Source organism: Panthera pardus, unplaced genomic scaffold (genome assembly GCF_024362965.1).
Source record: "Panthera pardus isolate Hobbes unplaced genomic scaffold, ASM2436296v1 HiC_scaffold_12, whole genome shotgun sequence".
Classification (NCBI taxonomy): Eukaryota; Metazoa; Chordata; class Mammalia; order Carnivora; family Felidae; genus Panthera; species Panthera pardus.
Window position 1 is genome coordinate 66,744,241 of NW_026526677.1, and position 21,308 is coordinate 66,765,548.

At 37.5% G+C, this 21,308-nt stretch overlaps 1 protein-coding gene across 28 annotated transcripts in view; it reads right to left on the bottom strand.

Annotated features, from left to right (window-relative positions):
- The window catches only part of DLG2 (discs large MAGUK scaffold protein 2), a 2,072,859-nt gene that overhangs the window by 373,648 nt on the left and 1,677,903 nt on the right, over positions 1-21,308 (bottom strand). For all 28 annotated transcript variants that reach the window (XM_019450186.2, XM_019450181.2, XM_019450179.2 and 25 more), the window contains one exon: positions 9,655-9,723. In XM_019450186.2, coding sequence (XP_019305731.2) covers positions 9,655-9,723 — 69 coding nt within the window. The remainder of the gene's footprint in view (positions 1-9,654; positions 9,724-21,308) is intronic.

The following is a 21,308-nucleotide window of genomic DNA, read 5'->3' on the forward strand; positions in this document are numbered from 1 at the left end:
CTCACAAACTGTGAGATCATGACTGGAGCTGAAGTCGGACACTTACTGACTGAGCCACCCAGGTGCCCCATAGCATTAATAATTAGGAGTATTGATGAAGAGGGGCAATTTTCTAGTTGAATATTCTGTAGCACACTGTTTTTTGAGTATGTTTAATTATACAATAATAAGGAGGAAGTTTATTCATCACTTACTTTGAGCCCTTTATTAAAACACTTTATTAAAAACTAAAAAGGTTTCCAAGGAAAACATGCAGGATAAATAATCACATTGGCATTGAACTATGCACAGAAAAGAAGATTTACTAAAAAACAGACACCCAAACCAAATTCCCTAGTGGATTCTGTGGCGTCCCTCTAAAATAAATTCCAGCTGCTTGGCTATGAATATCTTCCATGTGCAAGGCCACCACAGAGGATAGCCCAGCAGCCCTTGATAACCAGACTCCTGACCTGTCACCCCGGCTTTCTTCCTAGTCCTGCTGGGTAAAACAGATGCCAAGAGTATAGAAATATCATTCCTCCACTTCCAATTCAGCACATTTCAAGATAAGTGAAGTCACCATTAGGTGCTTGTGCTATTTTTGTTTATGTTCTTATATGAAAACTGGATTTTTGACAATGCCTATCATGACAAAAACCTCCCAAACCCCAGGTATCATATTGAATTCCACACTGTATTTCAACAACTTACTTAGGCCTCCAAATTGGCCAATTTGTAATAATAAAACACCTATAATTCTGAGAGGGCAGGGAAAGGTGGTGATTTTAAAATGTGGGTTTAAATCTCAATTCTGCCACCTACTAGCTCTGTGACCTTGGGCAGCACCCTTAACTCCTCAAAGCCTCATTGTGTCCAACCATAAAGTGGGATAATGTGCCCATAAACAATAACTGTTATCAGAACTAGATGAGATCCACATAAGGCTCCTAAAACATATCACCTACTATTAAATAGGTAATATTTAATGTTTATATTTAGCATTTGAATACAGAAGATATCCTCTTTGGGCTCTGCAGTCTGTGTCTCCAAATGGCCTGCATTTGTGTTGGAGTGCTGTATACTCTTTATGTCTTTCTTATTTCATTGCTTTAAGGGAGACTTTCTCTGATGGAATAGTAATGCTAATAAGTCTTTATCTGAAAAAATATATAAATCTAGATCCTCAAGGTCATCTCCCAAAATCTATGTTGATATTTTACTTGACATTCCAAATTTGAGAAATTTTATCTGTCATATCCAGGGAAGTGGGCATTTTTCTGTTATTTTTTCCCACGGTTTTTATTTCAACAGCAGATGGCATCAGAAACCCAGGCCCTGGGAGAGAGTTAGCATCCCATGAATTGGCAGCCCACATACATGCCCTAGTTCTCTGCAGCCTCAGCATTTTGTCAACACTGATAAATTTTTGGCAATCCTTAGAGTTTGTTGTGATGACACCTTTTATACTTTCAGTTCTACACGTGTAAGGAAGAAAGATTACAAGGCCTGGGAAAGGAATGTCTTATCAAGTAAGGAAATGGAAAAAAGGAGCAGTAGGCTAGTAGAAATGGGGCTAAGGAGAATCAGCTGACAGATCCACTGGGAGCAGAGGAGGAAACTGCAGGGACATGAGGAGAAATGAAAAGCAAACATATGGTGTGAACTACAGGAAACATACACTCTGGAATTACCCACTGTTCTGATTGATTTCTAATGGGTCCTCTGAGGTTTAAGCTCTGAAGGTCCCTTTTCCCTCTCGAGATGAAAGGAGGGGTCTGTAAACTCCCTTCTTTCTTCCCCACAGCTAGGATCCCCCAGCAGGTGACCTAGCAACAAAAGTGAGGCTGGCACTTTGACCCAAGAGGCTAGTCTGTCTTTACTGCACTATAAATCACAAGCAAAAATATTTTTGGAGGAGTCAGGAGCAATTTAGATTTCTTCCAAGCATTTCTAAATATCACCTAGTTGCTATATTAAAAAAAAAATTTAAGTTTATTTGTTTATTTTGAGACAGAGACAGCACAAGTGGGGAAGAACAGAGAAAGAGAGAAGGAGAATCCCAAGCAGGCCCCTCACTGCCAGCACGGAGCCCAACATGGGCCTCAAACTCACAAAACCGTGAGATCAGGATCTGAGCCGAAACCAAGAGTCATACACTTAACCGACTGAGCCACCCAGGTGCCCCTAGTTGCTGTATTTTTAATTTTCCTATATTCTCTCTAAGTAAACTCTTCAGCTATCAGGAGAACAAAATAAAGAAGAGGGCAAGAACTATATACGCTCTCTCAATGAATTCTAAACATACACAAAAATTCTCTCCACTTAACCCAACTTGGCCCCCTGTTTTGGTGAGGTCACTTACATTTCTGTGGTTAACAAAGGTTTATATTTTTGGCCAGGGATCCCAGCAACTAATAACCTGAATAAAGCTTCTCCTTCAAGTCTGAAAGTAGTTCAGTGTACTTCTCAGCATACCAGGCTCCTCTCAGTTACTCTGGGAAACACTGCCTAGTATTGCTTTTGAGGATCAGGGCACGGAAATGTTTTGGACAGACTTCTGTGTAAGGAAGAAATTGACCATTCATATTGATTATGAATCCTGAAGGATGGCTGGATATGTGAGTGTGTGTGGGCAGAGATGACTCAAGCCACTGCCCCTGAGGGCCAGCTATCTAAAGCCCAGTGGCCCTTTAGGCCTCATGTTTGGAAATATTCTTACAAATTCAGAAGCCAAACTTTTCTATCTTCAAAAATCATTAAACTCTATAATGTTAGAGTTGGAAAGTATCTAAGATCTGCTCAAAATCACATAGTAAGATGTGGCAGAACTGAACCTAGAACCCAGATCTCCTGGTTCTCAGGTCAATGATGCTTACACTTTCTACAGTGACCATGTGTTTTGGAACCACATATCGGGGCACTTAGACCAAGACTATTTTAAGTCAGCATCATCCTGAAAAATCTGAAGCATGTTAGCTGCAAAAAAGCTCCCATAAAGGCAAAAGGAAATGGGTACAGGACAAGAGAACCAATGATTCCAGCCAAGCTTGTGTTCCCAGAGTGTTCCTTGGAAGCACACCTGTTCAGACCCAACATGGGAATGCCAGAGGCTCTCTGGCTGCAGTGGTGCCAAGGTGCCATGGTCTCAAGAATCCAGAGTGGTCTTAGAGTGTGGCGAGGGGGTCTCTTGTGTCAAGCATAGGTTCATGGCTGTTCTTATCCAGACCAGCCAGTCCCTCTAAGAAAGAATGATGATGCTATTAACACCAAACAGTTAACCTGAGAGGATGGTTTTTCTCCTAGATGTATTTGTATACAGACAAGACTGCTTCTTGGTTATCCTTTGGATACTCACAGACCTCTCTATTTGGAGAGATTTTTAGTGAGGGTCTATTAGGCAAACCATCCACTCTGTAAACAATTCCTTCTATAATATTCATGAAGAGGGTCATCTGGTTTCTTGTTGAGTGCTACTTGTAAAGGGTGGTCAACACCTCACAGAGCAGCTATTTCATTGAGGTGAAAATGCCAGTTAGTGGAAAACTACCTCTATGATGTTGCTGGAATGATCTAAAGTAAGATAAAACAAAGTGTATGTTCTCTGGTGGATGAGAGAAAGCTACATGATAGCTGCAGATACTTCCTAGTTTTGGCTGTGTTATCCAAGTACTTTAGTTTTTTGCACATGATTTCCCTTTTTTAATCTCCACCTTGTTCCAAATACGTTCCTCAAAATTTAACTTGTGTCCCCTTTCCTGAGAATCCTACCTGGTTTCCCAGAGGTAATCACTTGTAACCATTTCACTTTTAATTCCAGTGGTTACCTCCATATTGTTAACAATATGCTTATAAGGAGAGTATTTCTTTAAATTCTATTTTGTTACCAGAATGACATATTTCTTTGAGGATAGTTTTTCTCTATGTATGTGTATTTTATTGTTGTTGGGTTTTTTTGTCATTTTATGGGTTTTGTTAAACTGTTCAGTAACTCATGGCTGGCTGTTCATATTTAAGAATGAAGTAGTAGAAAGGCTGTATGGGCTGCTGCAGATAAGGGCAAGTCTTTTCCACTGAAAGACTTCAGGTTAGGCAAGCAAACCTGAAAGCTGTCCCTGTAATTGGCATACCATGAAGGGCTCTGCTGTGTGGTTACATGCAAACTAGCTTAGCTAGGTTCCTCAGAAGAAATTCTATTTCTTTAGAGAAGAGCCTTCATTTTCTGACAGGTGGTAAGTCACTGCCTTGTAGCTGTTCTGTATCAGGAGTGTGTGTGCTGAGTAGGGGTATCCTCAGTCCTATTCTCAGACTCTGCTCTCAGCCCATCTGTTGTCACTGTTCTGAAGTCTCTGAATTTCCTGGGCTTGCTAGGCAGTTCTGCCGCCTCCTGAGCTGTAGGCATCCAATGCTGCTTCACTGTGGTGGGCCTTTTTGTGGGTGGCATCCCTGGAAACAACTTTAGAAGATGGCATTTACATAGAACACAATGGCCCTGCCTCCCTGGGTGATCTAAGTCTGGGCTGCTTTGCTCCATTTCATCCATCTATACCCAACCATCTGCTGTCATCCAGAAGTGTGAGGGAATCTTTTGGCCTCTGATGCCTCTCCCACTTCCTTTACCATTATGGGATTGTCTCTTCTTTATTCTTTTAAGTGTCCTTTTAATGGGGTCTCAGGAGGAAGAAGAGATTCAGGTGTGGGCTGTATCTGTCAACTTGAACCTGAAGCAAGGAGCTCACACTGTTAATGGGGATGTTATTCTGCCTCCTCATGTCTGGCATAAAGATGATTCAGATATCGATTTAAAAAACAGCAGTAACTCTAGGTAGAGGCTCAATTAGACAGTTTTGTTGTCTTCATGGATCAAATTAAGTGGAAATCTGAAATATCTCCAATTATTTTATGTCAAGTAAATAGCAACTTAGGTGAAAAATATATAAACATATGGACTTTTAAAGTACATTCATTTAAAAAATATCCTAAGTAGTTGCTTTTCACAAAAGCATTAGGAAAGAGAATTTTGAAGCAAGGAAATTTCCAATTTCAGTTGATTGCCTGCACTCAGCAGTATAACACCTTAATGAGAATCCTGTTAAAGACCCATTGGCCTATGCAAAGTGAAAAATTACTTTCCCACTATGGGCTCAGTGACAATGATTGTATGTCACATTATCTCTCTATTTGTTGGCCAGCTGGGCACTTAGAGCATGAATTTTAGTGTTCTGGGCTTTGTGGAGAATTACTGAGGTATCCCCTTCTAAATATTCCTCCAGCACAAATTATTTCCGCCTCAAATATTTTATATCCAGAAATGCTTTACATAAATACATATATATACATATACATACACACATATACAGTATATACATATACATACATATATATATTTAATAGCAGGTGTTCAACGTGGGTCTTCAAGCTAATCGTGGGTTTAAAAATAAAAGTTTTGTTTTTTCAGAACACTTGGAATAAGTATATATTCAACTAGTACTTATTGAGGGTCTAATATGTACCCACTACTTTTGTAGAAAGTTGGTGAGTCCTGTGCTATTCTCCTCTTGGTTGTGGAGAAAACTCATGCTTAGACGGGGGAAGGGTCCTGTTTTGAGAATGACAACAACAGATGGCAAAGAGGGCAGGATTCTAAACTAATTTTTTGATTCCAGACTCTATTTCCTTCCATGATTGCAGGGAAAACAGTATTTTTCATACTGCATGATTCACTAGATATGAAGAAAAATGCTTTATACCAGCTAAAACAATGGAGTATAGCTGAGATTATAAGTTGTGTTTTTTATAAAAGGACTCACTCTTGCATTTATGACATCAGGGTAAGGCCTTCACATCTTTGGTCTCATATTAGCAGAGAATTAGCATTAGTGGTTGTGGTTATCACAGAGGTAATTTCACTCAAGTGGAAAACAGTGCAAAAGGCTAAAACAATATTTATTGGCAAACTGCTAATAAGCTTTTGTGAGTAAGAAGAAAGAAAAGATTTGGAAATAGCTTTAGAAGAAAATGTCATTATTTAGAACAGCTGGAGGGAATCCTCTCTGTGTTAATGACCAACATGTGGCATGACAGCCATATTGCACCCTGCCAAGGGAGGTCTTCATAAGGAACAAGGAAGGTGAAGTTGAGACCAGTGGGAAGCTCAGCTCCCCACTCTCACCTGTACCACAAACAACACCTCTGCCATGTAGCATGTACATGGGCTTCCAGATCTACCCCAAATGGTGGGTTATTAGCTCTGTTTAATGGTTTCCAGATTTAGAGTCAGTTCTAGTTCTTTATCATTTTTTAAATGAAAGTCCTAGGAAGTTCTTCACTATGTCTCACTTATCCTGAAAGTGCTTTATGAATGGTGTGACCAGAGCTCTCCGCCTCAATAAAGACTTTTCATGCTGCACTGTTGTACAGCAGACTCCAATTTGATTTCAAATCCAAACTGTGCTACTTTCTATGTAGGTGTCCTTGGGAAAAGTACTTAACCTCCTGAGAATCAAGATTTACAAAAAAGGATGCCTATTTCATAAGACTATTTTGGAAATAAAATTAGAGAAGATAGATGAATGGATGAGGAGAGAGAGAGAATGAGAACATACCAGGTACCTAATAAGCACTTGATAAATAGTTTCTTTTCTCTTCCCTTAAAGGACTATCCATGAATATGTACTATTTTTATTCCCAACAAGTTGCACATTTTGAATGTAATCTCATTAATGATAAGCTCCCTTCTTCCAATCATAGAATCTTGACCCTGTCAATGTTTCCTTGATAAAATGCTGTTCCATCCCTTTGTTAACTCTGGATGTACTTTCCATACTAGCTCTCCATGTCTGATTTAACATGCAGAATTCAAAACTGATCACAGTCCTTCGGAGAAGGTGATCAGCAAGTTTTGTGGAATAGTTTTTCTAAACTATGGCTCTTTCCAGAAAGGGGAAATCGATGGGGGTGGTATGGAGAGTTCAGTCACAAGTGCTGACTGATGAACATTCTCAAGTCCAACTGGAGACTGTTCACAGGCTGGGGGAGACTATTTCCTCTCATGTGTTTATGTAGTCTCTCTGTCCTAAACTTTCTCAGATATATATACCAGAAATGTAAGAGCATTTGTTATGCAGGTCCTATGTTCTGTCTTTTGGAGCTGAGGATAAGCTAATATGTAGAAAAGGCTTACACTATTCTTTAATGTGTTTAACAAGCATTTAAGTATAATCTGGCAATTAAAATACTTATGTATATAAATATTAACTCAACAATGAAGCAAACTCAATGATTTGGATTGCTTCCACAAATGAGCATTACCTGTGTATATAGGAATAAGTCTCTCTAAAGTAGCGATGACACCAGTCCCTGACTGTTTTAATGAATCTTTATTTAATATAAATGTGAAACTCTCCCACCTGATAAATTAAGTATATGTTATGAATAACAATAACAAGAGCAATGAACATTATACTATACTATAGCAAATACACATATAATTCCAGTAATATTATAAAAAACAATAAATATAATTTTAATTATTGAGAAAAACTCTGTAAGGAAATACATTTTATAGATGAGGAAATTGAACATATAAAATCAAACAAACAGACAAACAAAAAACAAAAAAACAAAAAAACAAGCCATTTGCTATCACCCAGCTCATAAGTTCCTGAGCCCAGATTTAAACTCAGTGATTCTGGCTATGATCCAGAATCTAGACCACCTTCAATATTACTACAGAACCAAATGTGGCAAAGTATTGATTGAGTACTTACTTTGCCTTTGTTTTTTTGTTTTTTTTTTTTTTTCGTGAACGAGAACAAATGTTACAGTTAAGACACTGCCCTGTTGAGAAGAAAGTTACTTAAATTCTCCAAAACTAAATTAATATTTAGCAACCACCCCTATCTCTCTGTTTTTGTTTGTTTACTACAGGAACAAAAGTGCTTTGACATTCTTTACCATCACAAACAGAAAAGGGGGGCTACCAGGGGAAGGAGGTGTCCTTTTCAGGGAGTGCAGTGTCTATGGAGAGGCCACATTCCTTTTGCTCACCTTCCTATGGGTTTAGGGACATCCTGAGCTGAGGGCAAGAAAGGGCACTCTGAAAAGTATTTATAGTATTTATACTCTTCCAGGAAGTAAAGACCAACGTCTCTTTCCTAGGTGGATATCCACTTACCCATGGAATTTGCTGCATTGCCCTGTTGCTACCCAGGTTGGAAAAGAACCCTGGGCAGTGAAGACAAGAAGGTCAGCCAGGGAGAGAAGAGACAAGGACTGTCCCTGGTAAGCTCAACCTGAGGAGGAGGAAAGATGCCTGCCACTCATGCCTGCAAGCCTCATGTTTGAAGCTGCTGAGGACAGATGAGAAAGGGGCACTCTGGGAGGCATGGGAGGGACTGATAGGGCTCAGGCAGTGGTGCATGCATGGTAAGTCACAGTGTGCCATTGCTAGGAGTTCTGTGGAAGAGACAGTTGAGTCATCCAAGGGACCACGTGGCTGGGGGAGCTGTGGGAGTCTCCCAGCATCTGTGCATGGTTGGTTATCCACCCATCCAGGCTACATCACCGGAGATAACCAAGAAAAAGGGACTGGCCACAGTGGAATGATAAGGAAATTCCATTTCCAGTTTCCTTTTTTGCCCCAATACTACCAGAGGAGAAATCTAAGAGAAATGACAATCTAGAGGGTGATGTGAGAAGGAGAAGACAACACCTCTATCAACTCCGCATTCTGGTGGAACTCAAGCCCTAATTAAGTTAGAAGGAGGGACAGAGGTCTGAACAAAACAAACTTTTAAAACAGAAAGGTTTGAATTGAAATGTCATTAAGGAAGCCTACCTGTCAATGAGAAATAGGTTTAAAGCAAATTTGGTAACAGAGATTGGAAAAGTAAAATGATTTAATTTTTATAAGTTAACCAATTAAATGTTCTCAATTAAACCTGTTGTAATTATCAAGCAAGTAGAGGGAAATATTAGCCCCTTCCCTTCATCCTCTCCAGCTTTTACCTGATTGGAGAATTCAGAAATACAAAACACTAAGTCCTCTACAAGTAAGCCTGCCCAGCCAACATCTCCATTCTTATCTCCTGCTCCACTGTCTCACACACCATAGGCTGCATCACTCAATCACTTAATGGCCTTATGACACCTTGTGCTTGCTCATGTATTCATGTTTTTGCACATGCCCTTTCTTCTGCTCAGAGTACCCTTACTTCCAGTGTCTGTCAGGCAAATATCCACAGATGCTTCAGTTCTGAGCTTGAGAGTTATGTAATCTCTGAAACCATCCTGAACTGCTTCTCCCTCCTTTGATGCCCATTTTCATCCATGTGTCCAACCTGGATCCTCCCCTAATCTCTTATATGCCCCTCTCTTTGTGATGGTTACACAGGATACAAATTTGTGTCTGTATTTCTGCCCCTCCCACCAGACAATAAGAGTTCTGAAGGGAAAGAAGAGATCTTATGTGTCTTGTTAAACATAGTACCTAGCACAGTACTTGGTATATAACATAAGTTTTATAAATATTTGCTAAGGAAAGAAGGAACGTAGGTAGGGAAGGAGGAAGGAAAGAAGGAAGAAAGAAAGGAAGAAATAAAGAAAATTTCTTTATGCTCAAGTGATGAGGCTGCACGGTTTAGTTTAAGAGAAGGCTCCATATTATTATCTTACCCTTCCAGGGAGATGGCCCGTTGGAGAGTTACCGAAGGCTGGCGGGTTGCCGTGCTGTGCTGAGAATGACTGCAACAAAGAAAGAAAAACAAACACAGATCATTTATTTAAAACGTCTTTGCACATTCTCATCAGTCTCATTGTCAAGTAAAGGGCCCATCTTGAAAGAAATACAGTAGAGATTGAATGGCTATTCTTTGGTGATAAGTAGACTCATCCACAAAATTTAGAACTCTACCAGATAAGGGGTTAATGTTTAAAACTTGATTTCAATATGTATTATTCATTTGAAGTAAACTTCAAATGACAGACATTAATGGAAACAAAATATTTGGAAGAGGTAATTTTTTCCCTTTGGAATGAGACAACAAAGAGCATAGAAATATAAACTTCATCAAATGTAGGGTCTTACTTTTTTAATGCAGAACATTTTTTATAACAAAGTTTAAAACAGTGAATTTGAACATCAGAAGTATTTAATTAGTATAAGTTTTCATTTTAGTTCACACTTGTAACACCTGTAAAATTAATAACAATTCAGCTGCTGGATGAACACAAAAACTTGAAAAATGGTACTTATGGTTGCATACCAACCTTAGAATTTAATGTAATTCCATATCTTGTTTTGGTCACGTGGTAATAAGACCTATCTTATGGATAAGCAGTTGCAGTAAGAATTATAATGTTTATTCTTCATTAGGCACTTATATTGCCTGAGTCATGTTTCTAAGTTTGTATGTTTATATCTTTTACTTCTCTCAATCCTATGAGGTATTCACTGTCTCCATTAACAGATGAAGAAACTAAGCTAAAGAGAGGTTTAGAAACTTGTCCAAGTCATGTGGCAAATACCTGTGCTTGAGATGGCATCTACACTGATTTTAAAGCCATTATTCTTTTTTTTTTAATTTTTTTAAACATTTATTTATTTTTGAGACAGGGAGAGGCAGCATGAACGGGGGAGGGTCAGAGAGAGAGGGAGACACAGAATCTGAAACAGGCTCCAGGCTCTGAGCTGTCAGCCCAGAGCCTGATGCGGGGCTTGAACTCACGGACCGTGAGATCATGACTGAGCCGAAGTCGGATGCTTAACCGAATGAGCCACCCAGGCACCCCTAAAGCCATTATTCTTAACTATCATGTTGTCTCATCTCCCAATTAGTGACAATTTTTCAAGTGTGTAAGAATGTGCTTTGCAATCTCAGAATACTCTTCGATTAGAGAGAGGTTCATCTAAGATATGCACAATGACAACAGCAAGAAGCAATGCTTTGTGGATTTCCTATGTGTTAAAATGTATTATAAAATGTGTTTCAGTGTGTAATGTTAGTTTGCAGTATTGATTTAATATCTTAGTTGTAATGTTAGTTACATATACGTATAGGGTATGAAGGTGTATATACACAAATATATGAATAAAGAGAACCTGAGTCCACTGTTTGTAGAACAGTTAGACACCTTTACATAGACAGCCCCACCATTTCTCAGCATATACTTCTGAAAACACCAACATTGTCAGAGAGCCAAGCTGTAGCCTACAGATTTTCATCCAGAACTTCAGTGATTAAGGACGAGAAGCAGTATCTCTCTGTGAATAGTTTTTAGTTGTGACATGGATGACAGTTATGTGAGGTTGAGGGAGCAAAATTTGGGACAGTAACTAAAAGCTAGAGAATGTTTTTTTAAGTTAAGGATTGTGTCCTAAGTTTGCTGGCATCCTTCACAGTGTCAAGCACTATATATGTTCACTGAACATGTTTTGATTGACCAGCTGAAAAGCAGCAGAGCATTCAGGAGCTGGACCATGTAGCCAGACTTCCTGAGTTCAAATCCCAGCTCCACCACATGGACCAATGTGACCTTGCTCATTATCTACCGGTATCTGTGTATCAGTTTCTTACCTGTGAGACTGGGATAGTAATAGTACTTTCCTCCTGGGATTGTTACAAGGATTCAGGGAATACAATATTTAGAACAGTGTCTGTTACATGGTAAAACTACATAAGTGTTTGTTAAATAGATTAACTAATATGATTTAGCAGTGTGTCTACTTTAACATATTTAGTACTAAATAAGAATTACTTAGATCACTTCTTTTAGCTATCTAGTCACTGCTCCAAAGTGTATATTTGTGAATATAAGTTTGGTGACAAATATCAAATTAAAATACATTTTCTATTGTAAAAATACTATAAAATTAATGAAAATCAAAATAAGGAAAAGCTTTAAAAACTCACATATAATTCCATTACCTTGTATCAGATGTTACAGAATTATCTAATTTAAATACTGCAGCTGTCCTATAGGTATGTATGAGTATCCACATTTTATACATTAAAAAAGACACACAGAACTTTAATGACTTATCAGAAATCAACAGCCAGAATTCAAACTAAAGCCTGTCTTATTGCCAAGTGTATGTACTTTCCACACTATGCTATTGACTTTCTATATGTCCACATGTGCTTGATGTAATTTTATATATACATGGACCATATATAAGATTACATCCTGCATTTGTTCCTCACATTATAATTTAAGCATTTTTATAGGGATTCCATAATTATTATTTTGGTGTTATATAATGTTACTTCCTCTCAACATATAATAATAATTTACTATTATAATAGAATGCATATTATATAATAATTTATAATTATATAATTATATATAATAATTTATTTAACTATCCTTTTATGGTTAGGTATTTGGGTTTTTTTCTACTGTTTTAATGTCATTAACAATGCTGCAGGAACATATTGATACCAATTCCTTTTTCTTATTTGACAATTTCCTTTGACTATATTCCCCAAATGCAAACATTTACTAGGTTCTTTTTGTTGGTGTTGTTAAAGTTTATTTAGTTATTTTTAGAGAGACAGAGATAATGTGAGCGAGGGAGGGGCAGAGAGAGAGTTTCTGTGCTGTGAGCGCAGAGCCAGATGTGGGGCTCGAACTCCCAAAACTGTGAGATCATGACCTGAGCCAAAATTAAGAGTCCGATGCTTAACTGACTGAGCCACCCAGGCATCCCAACATTTACTAGGTTCTTGATTTATGTTATTAATTACTTTTCAAAAGTTTTGTACCATTTTATTACCTCTTCTCTACCTATTATATTTAATATATTTTCAAATAAAAAATATAAAATATATAAACATCACTTTCACCACAATCTTAGAGGCACTGATATTATAATTAAAAAACCTGTTAAGTATAAAATGATACTTCAGATTTATGAGTACTTCTGTGTTCATTAGTGAAAATGACCATTTTTTCTATATGCTTAATTGCTAATGGTATTTATTTGTTTAAACTGTTTAATCCCTTCCTTTACTGTATATATTCTGCTGGTTTAGGAAGTGCCAACAGTCATTCTTGGGTAAAGATCAATGAGGCTTGCTAACCAAGATTAATGAGTAACTAGAATTCTTGATAGCTTCCTCACCATTAGCCTAGCTCATATAATTAAAACTAAGAAATATTCAGTAATCTGACTTTACTTATCACTACTTTAAACTAATTACTTTATTATTCTCCTTTAAATTATTCCAGTAATGTCTCTTTTAAAGTTTTAGTGACACTTAAATTACATGTGGAAGACACCTTGAAGTACTCACAGAATTTGACTCCTTTTACATTACACATGCAAAGTCAGCCAGTTTCTCAGTCTGTGAATTTCGAACAGAGCCTTTTACAACATGTAATCATCCTTTTACTTTACTAAGACAAATACAGTGAATTATCCGTTAGTCAAGACCTACAGACACAAGGGAATTTTTGTTATTCCCTGATGGAAATATGTAAGCAGGACTTGAATGGGGAATACTTACAAAGCATATTAGGAGCTACATGATAGTGATAATAACTGGTATTTTTATAAAAAAATGTTTATTTTGAGAGAGAGAGAAAGAGTGTGCACATGAGTGGGGGAGGGGAAGGCAGAGAGAGAGAGAGAGAGAGAGAGAGAGAGAGAGAGAGAAAGAGAGTGAGAGAGGGAGAAGGAGAGAATGCCAAGCAGGTTCCACATTGTCAGTGCAGAGCCTGACATAGGGCTCACTCCCACAAACTGTGAGATCATGATCTGAGCCAAAATCAAGAGTAAGATGCTTAACCCACTGAGCCACCCAGGCGGCCCAACTAATATTTTTACTCCCCCGCCCCCGAATATCTTCCCCTTGGGACCAAGCAGGTTCTGTGCATTTCATACTGTTGACTACAAAGACAGTGTGTGGCTAATTTTACCATGACTAACAAATTCCCAGTGACCACTGCCTAGCCCTTTCAGCACCTCAGGCAGTGGCCAGCCAGTTGGAATTCCAGACAGAGAACTGACATAGGAAGAATCACAGCAGGAAAGAACAGCTAAAATTTAAAGCTTTTTAACACTGGAGAGCTAAGTAATCAGAATGTCTTTGTCTTATGGCCACCATTTTCCTATCATTTTTCTAGATACTTTGAAACATCTATTCAGAAAAGCATTCTATGATATGCCTCCCTCACCTCCCCAACACAGTTGACACACTGCTCTATGCACCATCCCATTTTTATCACACAGCCAAAATAGCCCCCAAGACTGAAAATCACCACCATTTATTTTCATGTCTTTTTTTTTTCTTTCTGCTAAGTCATGTATGTTTTCAGAGCAAGGAGTGGGAATTATCCATTTGTACATTCTCATCTCAGGGCTGACTCACAGAATGTGCTTCATAAATGCCTTTTCAAATGATGAAAACCATGGGTTGGGTTCCATCTATCTGTAAGACCCCATTCCCTCTTTCAAACTTTATAACAACATTGAGACTAGCCATGATGCTAATTTTTGAAGGAAGTTAAAGACCAAGGTCTCACAGCTAGTAGGTAGCAAGAGTAGAACCCATGTTTGCTGGCTCTAAAGTGCTTGCTCTTTAAGAAAAATCATGTTGCCTTACAGAAAGATGAAAGCAAAGCTCTGTGGATAGTTCAGACAGAGGATCCAACATATTTTGTCAAGAAATGCTGAATCTCACTGAAGATCACTGACAGTTTTGTTTGCATAAAATAACACCCAATATTTTCTCTATAAATGTCCAACATGCATGTCAGTGGCGTTTGAAGATAATTTAATACAGGGACTTCTCTGTCCTATCCACACCACCTTATTAGTGAGCCCCGGACATTTGTGAGCATTTGAGTGATAGTGGCTGAGTAGGATGAGAATGAGGAAGGTTCAGCAGCATGTCAGCACCCATGCTGGGGAAGAAGTCCTGTCATGTGGCAGGAAACATATGGCATCCCTTGGTACGTAGTAGCTTGGTTGACATGACAAGTCAGGCAACTGTGGAGGTAAATATTACCAAGACTTTTTAGGATTTAGAGAGAGATAACAGTCTTATTGCCCTTCTAAAAATTGTGCTGTCATTTGAATAAAACAGCCAGAGAACAGTAGAATCTCTTTTCTAGGAACTCTCTGATTTTCCAAGTAAAAGACTTTGGCTGTCGCTTAAGAAAATGACATCGAAATGATGCTGAAAGATTCATTCTTGTTGCTGCATTAACTTTAAATTTTTCTGAGCATCTGAATTGAAACTGTTTTATTACACACACAACACAGAGGGCCTAGATGGCGGTGATTAATGGCTTTTTAATTTTCTCCAACTCTAAAGCAGGAATGGACAGGATAACCAGTCTTTCAAAAATGTTGTAACATTAAAACTATGTCATTTTATGGAGAACACAAAAAGGCTGTTGGGTCTTCTATTAACAAACTGGTAACAGTAAACATTTAATGTGCCTTGCTTGTAAAGTCCCATCCAACTAAAATACTTCCTGATGTGTTTTCAATAGTCTGCTCCATTCTTCACTCATATTTTTGAAGAACTGTCATCTTTCCTTGTCATATTTAACTCTTCACCAATCTCTTGAATGCCTGTATCTATCATTTATCTCATCTCTCTTAATATTTATTTTCTTTTATATTTCTACTTTCCCTTTCTTCATATACATGCATTAAGTTGCCACTATTCTTAAAAAGAAGAGTATGTCTTCTTGAGTATTCAATCAGTACCTCAAATGCAACATAACCAAAACACCATTACCTTCCCCCATGAAGCTGGATATCTCCCCTGTTGCTTCATTGACACTTATATAATTATTTATATCTTCTGGTAACATCTAACAAATGTTAACTGGGAAGTGCTTTAGATCCCTCTTTGATTCCTTAATAGTATAGCACTCAATAAATACCTGATAATAAAGAAGATGGTAAAATCAAATAACCATTTGGGCCCTTTGCTATAGATAACATTTTTCAATAAATCTCTAGGTATATTTGATAGGAAAACCATCTAGGGTGGATTGGGAAGGATATATACATATTTTAAATGGTGTAGAAGGGAAAGAAGATTTTCTGAGAAACTAGAAGAGCATGATCAAAATCATGGAAGGCCGAGAGTATGTGTTGTGCTCTGGAACTTTGAGTGGTTTGGCTTGGCCAGAGCAGAATAGCCAGAGATGAGTAATGACTTGGGGTGGGTCAAGAGGGGCAATGAAGACCATGCCAAGAGGTCTGGACTTTATCTTGATGGCAGTGGTGAGCTCTTTAAAGTTGGGGATCAATATGATAATATCTGTGATTCAGAAGAGTAAACCTAAAAACACTCTGAATGGTGGAAGGAAGAGGTGGGAATCTACAGTCAGGGAGACCAATGGGAAATAGTCATGAGAGATAAAATTAATAAATGTCTAAACTTGGGCAATGGCAGAAGGAATTTTAAAGGAAGATACATTTAAGATATCTGGAGATAAAATATCCAGGACAAATAAAAGAAAATTATAGTGAGGGCAATTTGATCTCCAGAACTGATCTAGTGATCTGGGGGAGGGGGTATTTCTTTTAAAGTCAAATCCCCTAGATAGAAGGGACTTGCTCTTCCCAGGGTACAACAATAGCTGTTCTTTCTTCTAGAACTTCCAAACAAGGCTTAAAAAGTAAACAGACTTCGGTGTCACAAGGGTGAAGTGGTAGTGAGGAACAATGTACTAAGGGATCTGTTACTGACTAAGAGGATGATGGCACTGTTAACAGAACCAAAAAGTGCATGTTTGGGTAGGAAAATATAATTGAGTTTGGTTTTGTACACGCGTAGCTTAATGTACCTGTTACATCATTGGGAAATATAATCTGCAGTGTTACAGCTCTACCTATTGAAAATTTCTTCCTTCTCTGGGTGTAACACCCGTTATGTCCAGAGTGGGCACCAAATGACAGATATTCTTGCATGTTTTACTCTTTCTAATAAACATTCCTAACACTTCTGGTTCTTTATGAGATAATTTCAAGACTCCTAGCTATCTTTCTGTCTATACTCTTACATTTTTCTTTTTTTTTAATTTTAATTTTAAGTAATCTCTACACCCAAAGTGGGGTTTGAATCCACAACCCTGAGATTAAGAGTCACACACTCCACTGACTGAGCCAGCCAGGCACCCCATATTTCTTCTGATTTTTACTTATATTTTAGAACCTAGAAATGAATTCAGAGTTCCAGATGTGTTCAGACCAGGGTTGAATGCCATGAGATGATGACTTTCCTCCATCTGCATTCCATACTCCTGCCAGAAGAGCCCAAGATAACACAGAATTTTAAATTTTTTTTTTTAATTTTTCAACGTTTTTTATTTTTATTTTTGGGACAGAGAGAGACAGAGCATGAACGGGGGAGGGGCAGAGAGAGAGGGAGACACAGAATGGGAAACAGGCTCCAGGCTCCGAGCCATCAGCCCAGAGCCTGACGCGGGGCTCGAACCCACGGACCGCGAGATCGTGACCTGGCTGAAGTCGGACGCTTAACCGACTGCGCCACCCAGGCGCCCCAGATAACACAGAATTTTAAAGTTTGCTTAATTGTATTGTTAAGTTCAGGGTCGAGCTGACTTCTCATGTATTTTTGACATCAAATGATTCAAAATCAATTCTATCACATAATTGTAAATTGGGTTTTTGGAAACTCAATATAGTTAATTAATAACCACTATTATCAAATTTATTGGTATTAATTTTGATCTAGTTTCATAGTTAGGCTAACATTAGATCATCAATTTAACTCAATAAATATATATTGATATGCTACCCATTATAGAACTTCACTTTTTCATCTAGTTTGTATCATTTTCAAATATAAGATACCTTTCACATTTTCATGCAAAATTTTAATTACAATAAGAGAAAAGGACCATGCACTATAGCAGATCATCACAGATCCTCTTCCAGTTTAACAGCACAAGTTTTACTACTGAGCTCTCTTAATCAACATCTTTTTATAGATTAACCAATCCTCTCCATCCCCTCAGTGACCAGCTGACCAGTGTCCACAGCAAGTGGGATGTTCATGTCCCATATATTCTCATTCTTTCCATGTGACTTGTACATTTACCAAGAATCAGTTGTAATTATTCTGTTTATTTTTATTGTACTCATTTTATATATGTATGTATGTATATACATTTTATATATGTACGTATATGTAATTTATTTAAAATTTACAAAAATGAAATATGAGCAAATGAAAAGAATTGTTTCTATCAATCATAAGTTTACTGATCTAGAAAGACTTAATCACATGTAGTTCAAAAGATCAAAGCTTTTGCACAGCAAAGAAAACAAAGCAATGAAGGCAACCTAGCAAATGGGAGAAAAATATTTGCAAATGATATATCTAATACGGGGTTAATATTCAAAATATATAGAAAACTTATACAACTCAACACACAAAAAACAAATAATATAATTAAAAATGGTCAGAGGACCTGAATAGATGTTTTTCCAAGGAGACATACAGATGGCCAACAGATACATGAAAAGATGCTCAACATCACTAATAATCAGGGAAAAGGAATCAAAACCATGATGAGGTATCATTGTACACCTGTCAGAGTGGCTAAAATCAAAAACACAAGTAGAACAAGTGTTGGCATGAGAATATGGGAAAAAGGAACCCTCATGCACTGTTGGTAGGAATGTAAAATGGTAGAAAATAGTATGAAGGTTCTTAGAGAATTAAAAATCAAAATACCATTTGGTCCAGTAATTCCACTACTGGGTATTTACCTAAAAAAAGTGAAAACACTTAAAAGGTATATTTACTCCTATTTTATTGCAGCATTATTTGCAATAGCCAATATATGGAAACAACCCAAGCATCCATTGATAGATGAATCGATAAATGTGGAGTGTGTACACACACACATGCACACACACACACACACACACACACACTGGAATATTACTCAGCCATTAAAAAATTGAGATATTGTCATTTGCAACAACATAGATGGACCTAAAGGGTATAATGCTAAGTGAAATAAATTAGTCAGAGAAAGACAAATATCATATGATTTCACTCATAGATAGGATTTAAGAAATAAAACAAATGAATAAAAAAATTAAAAGAGAGGCAAAAGAAGATTCTTAAATACAGAGAATAAACTGGTGAATGCCAGAGGGGAGGTGGGTGAGGGGGTAGGTGAAATAGATAAAGGGGATTAAGAGTACGTTTATGTTGATGAGCACTAAAAAATGTATAAAATTGTTGAATCATTATACTGTACATCTGAAACTGACACAATGATGTATGATAACTATATTTCAATAAACAAATTTTAAAAAATTAAAAGGCCAAATTACCTGAAAAAAAGGAAGTTTACTGATCTAGAAAGACTTAATAATATGTAGCTCAAACCATTGCTGCCAAGTTAGGTGACAACTGTAAAAGTCAGAAAATAATTATAAAGTTATTTCATTTAGTTTTCATTTGATTTTCATTCTAATTTAAAGAAATACAGAGAACTGAGGGTTGATGGGGGCAGGGAGTTGGGGAAAATGGGTGATGGGCATTGAGGAGGGCACTTGTTGGGATGAGCACTGAGTGTTATATGTAAGTGATGAATCACAGGAATTTACTTCTGAAGCCAAGACTACACTGTATACACTGTATGTTAGTTAATTTGACAATAAATAAAAAAAAAATTTTAAAATAAAGAAATCTAAATTGAAAGCCATGGATAATGAATTAAGGGTAAACTTTATGCAAGAAAAATGAAGTAGAACTTCATAAAAAACAGGCCCTAGATTTTTGGCTTTCCTAATCAATTTGGTGTACCAAACATTTTAAAGCAATTACCAGACAATTCAGATTCTGGAAAATAACATAAAAACTGTGGCCAGAGGTTGACGATACTAGAGAAAATCTTAAACTTCACATATAAAAAATAATGAAGAACACAATTTGTTAAGCGATATCAGACAAATTTAAAGTTGTGATGATTGATAGAAAGACAGTGTGCGACACTGGACTAATGAAGATGATCTCTTGAAAACTGAAATTAGGGACAATAAAGAAAGCATGCATTCTGGGACAAACGGATGGATCTAAAAATGAGAAAAAAATTAGATCAAATTCAGGGCCCAGGTTTCTCATGCCATAGTTAAAGATGCTACAAATGTGTTTTTACTTTATGTTGAACAGCTTCAATCAAGTCAGTAATAACATGGTGACTCAAAAAAAATGGATGAGGTTTATTAGAAGTCCCATTTCTTCTTTTAAATATCACCACACCACTAATTTTATTGTGCTGCCATACAGTTATGTTTTTTAAATTTAAGGTGAAGTAATTAAGGCATGCATGTATCTTTTCGTTATCATTCCAAATGGTGACTGCTGTGTCCAATCTTTTGACTAACAGATTAAAAACTGGTGTTGTTGTGTGGGTAATAAGAAGTTCCATCTTATGAATGCCTAGCAGGATTATCACCCAGATTTCAGTTTTCTCCTTATCTTCTTTTAAAAGTGGTTGTTTCTTGAAAATACCTTTCAGTGTACACCTATTAGTTTTTTAATGTTTATTTTTGAAAGAGAAAGTGAGTGTGAGCGGGGAGGGGCAAAGAGAGGGGGGCAGAGGATCTGAAACAGGCTCTGTGCTGACAGCAGAGAACCTGATCAGGGGCTTGAACTCATGAACCTTGAGATCATGACCTGAGCCAAAGTCAGACACCCAACTGACTGAGCCACCCATGCACCCCAGTTTTCTTCTTGTCCTTAAAGAATATTATGGGAGACCTCACAGTCTGCTTATAGGGGAGACCTAGAGAGGTTATACTGTATGACCAGAATGTGGTTAAAGGGAGATCAGAACACAGATCCAACTCCTAGCCCATGGTTTTCTCTGTCCTATTCCACTGTGACTTCATCAAATTCTTCTGATAAAAATGATAAAAATGACTGGCCCAAACACTGGCCAGTCTAAAAATCCTGGTCATCACTGTTAAGTCATGTAAAACTCTGAGAGTATACTTCAAATGCTGATCCCAGTATTTTCCCCTCAGGACTGAACTGATATATGAATGGTCTCAAAGCCTGAAACATCAGGAGAAAAATGTAGTATTTTAATACAGCAGGCATATTCCTGTGTTTATTCATTTTATTTTTGGATGGCAGACTGCACATCATCTCCTTGGCTTCGGTAGCATGCAAGCTGCATCCCAGGAGGTCATGTATGAACATGTATCAAAAAGCTCCTTCCCACATAGACTATTCTTCACAAGGAAAGTAAAAAAAATTGAATATAGTAGAGCATAAATCAAGTCTTAGCTAGCTCCACCAACACAGCAAAAAGGA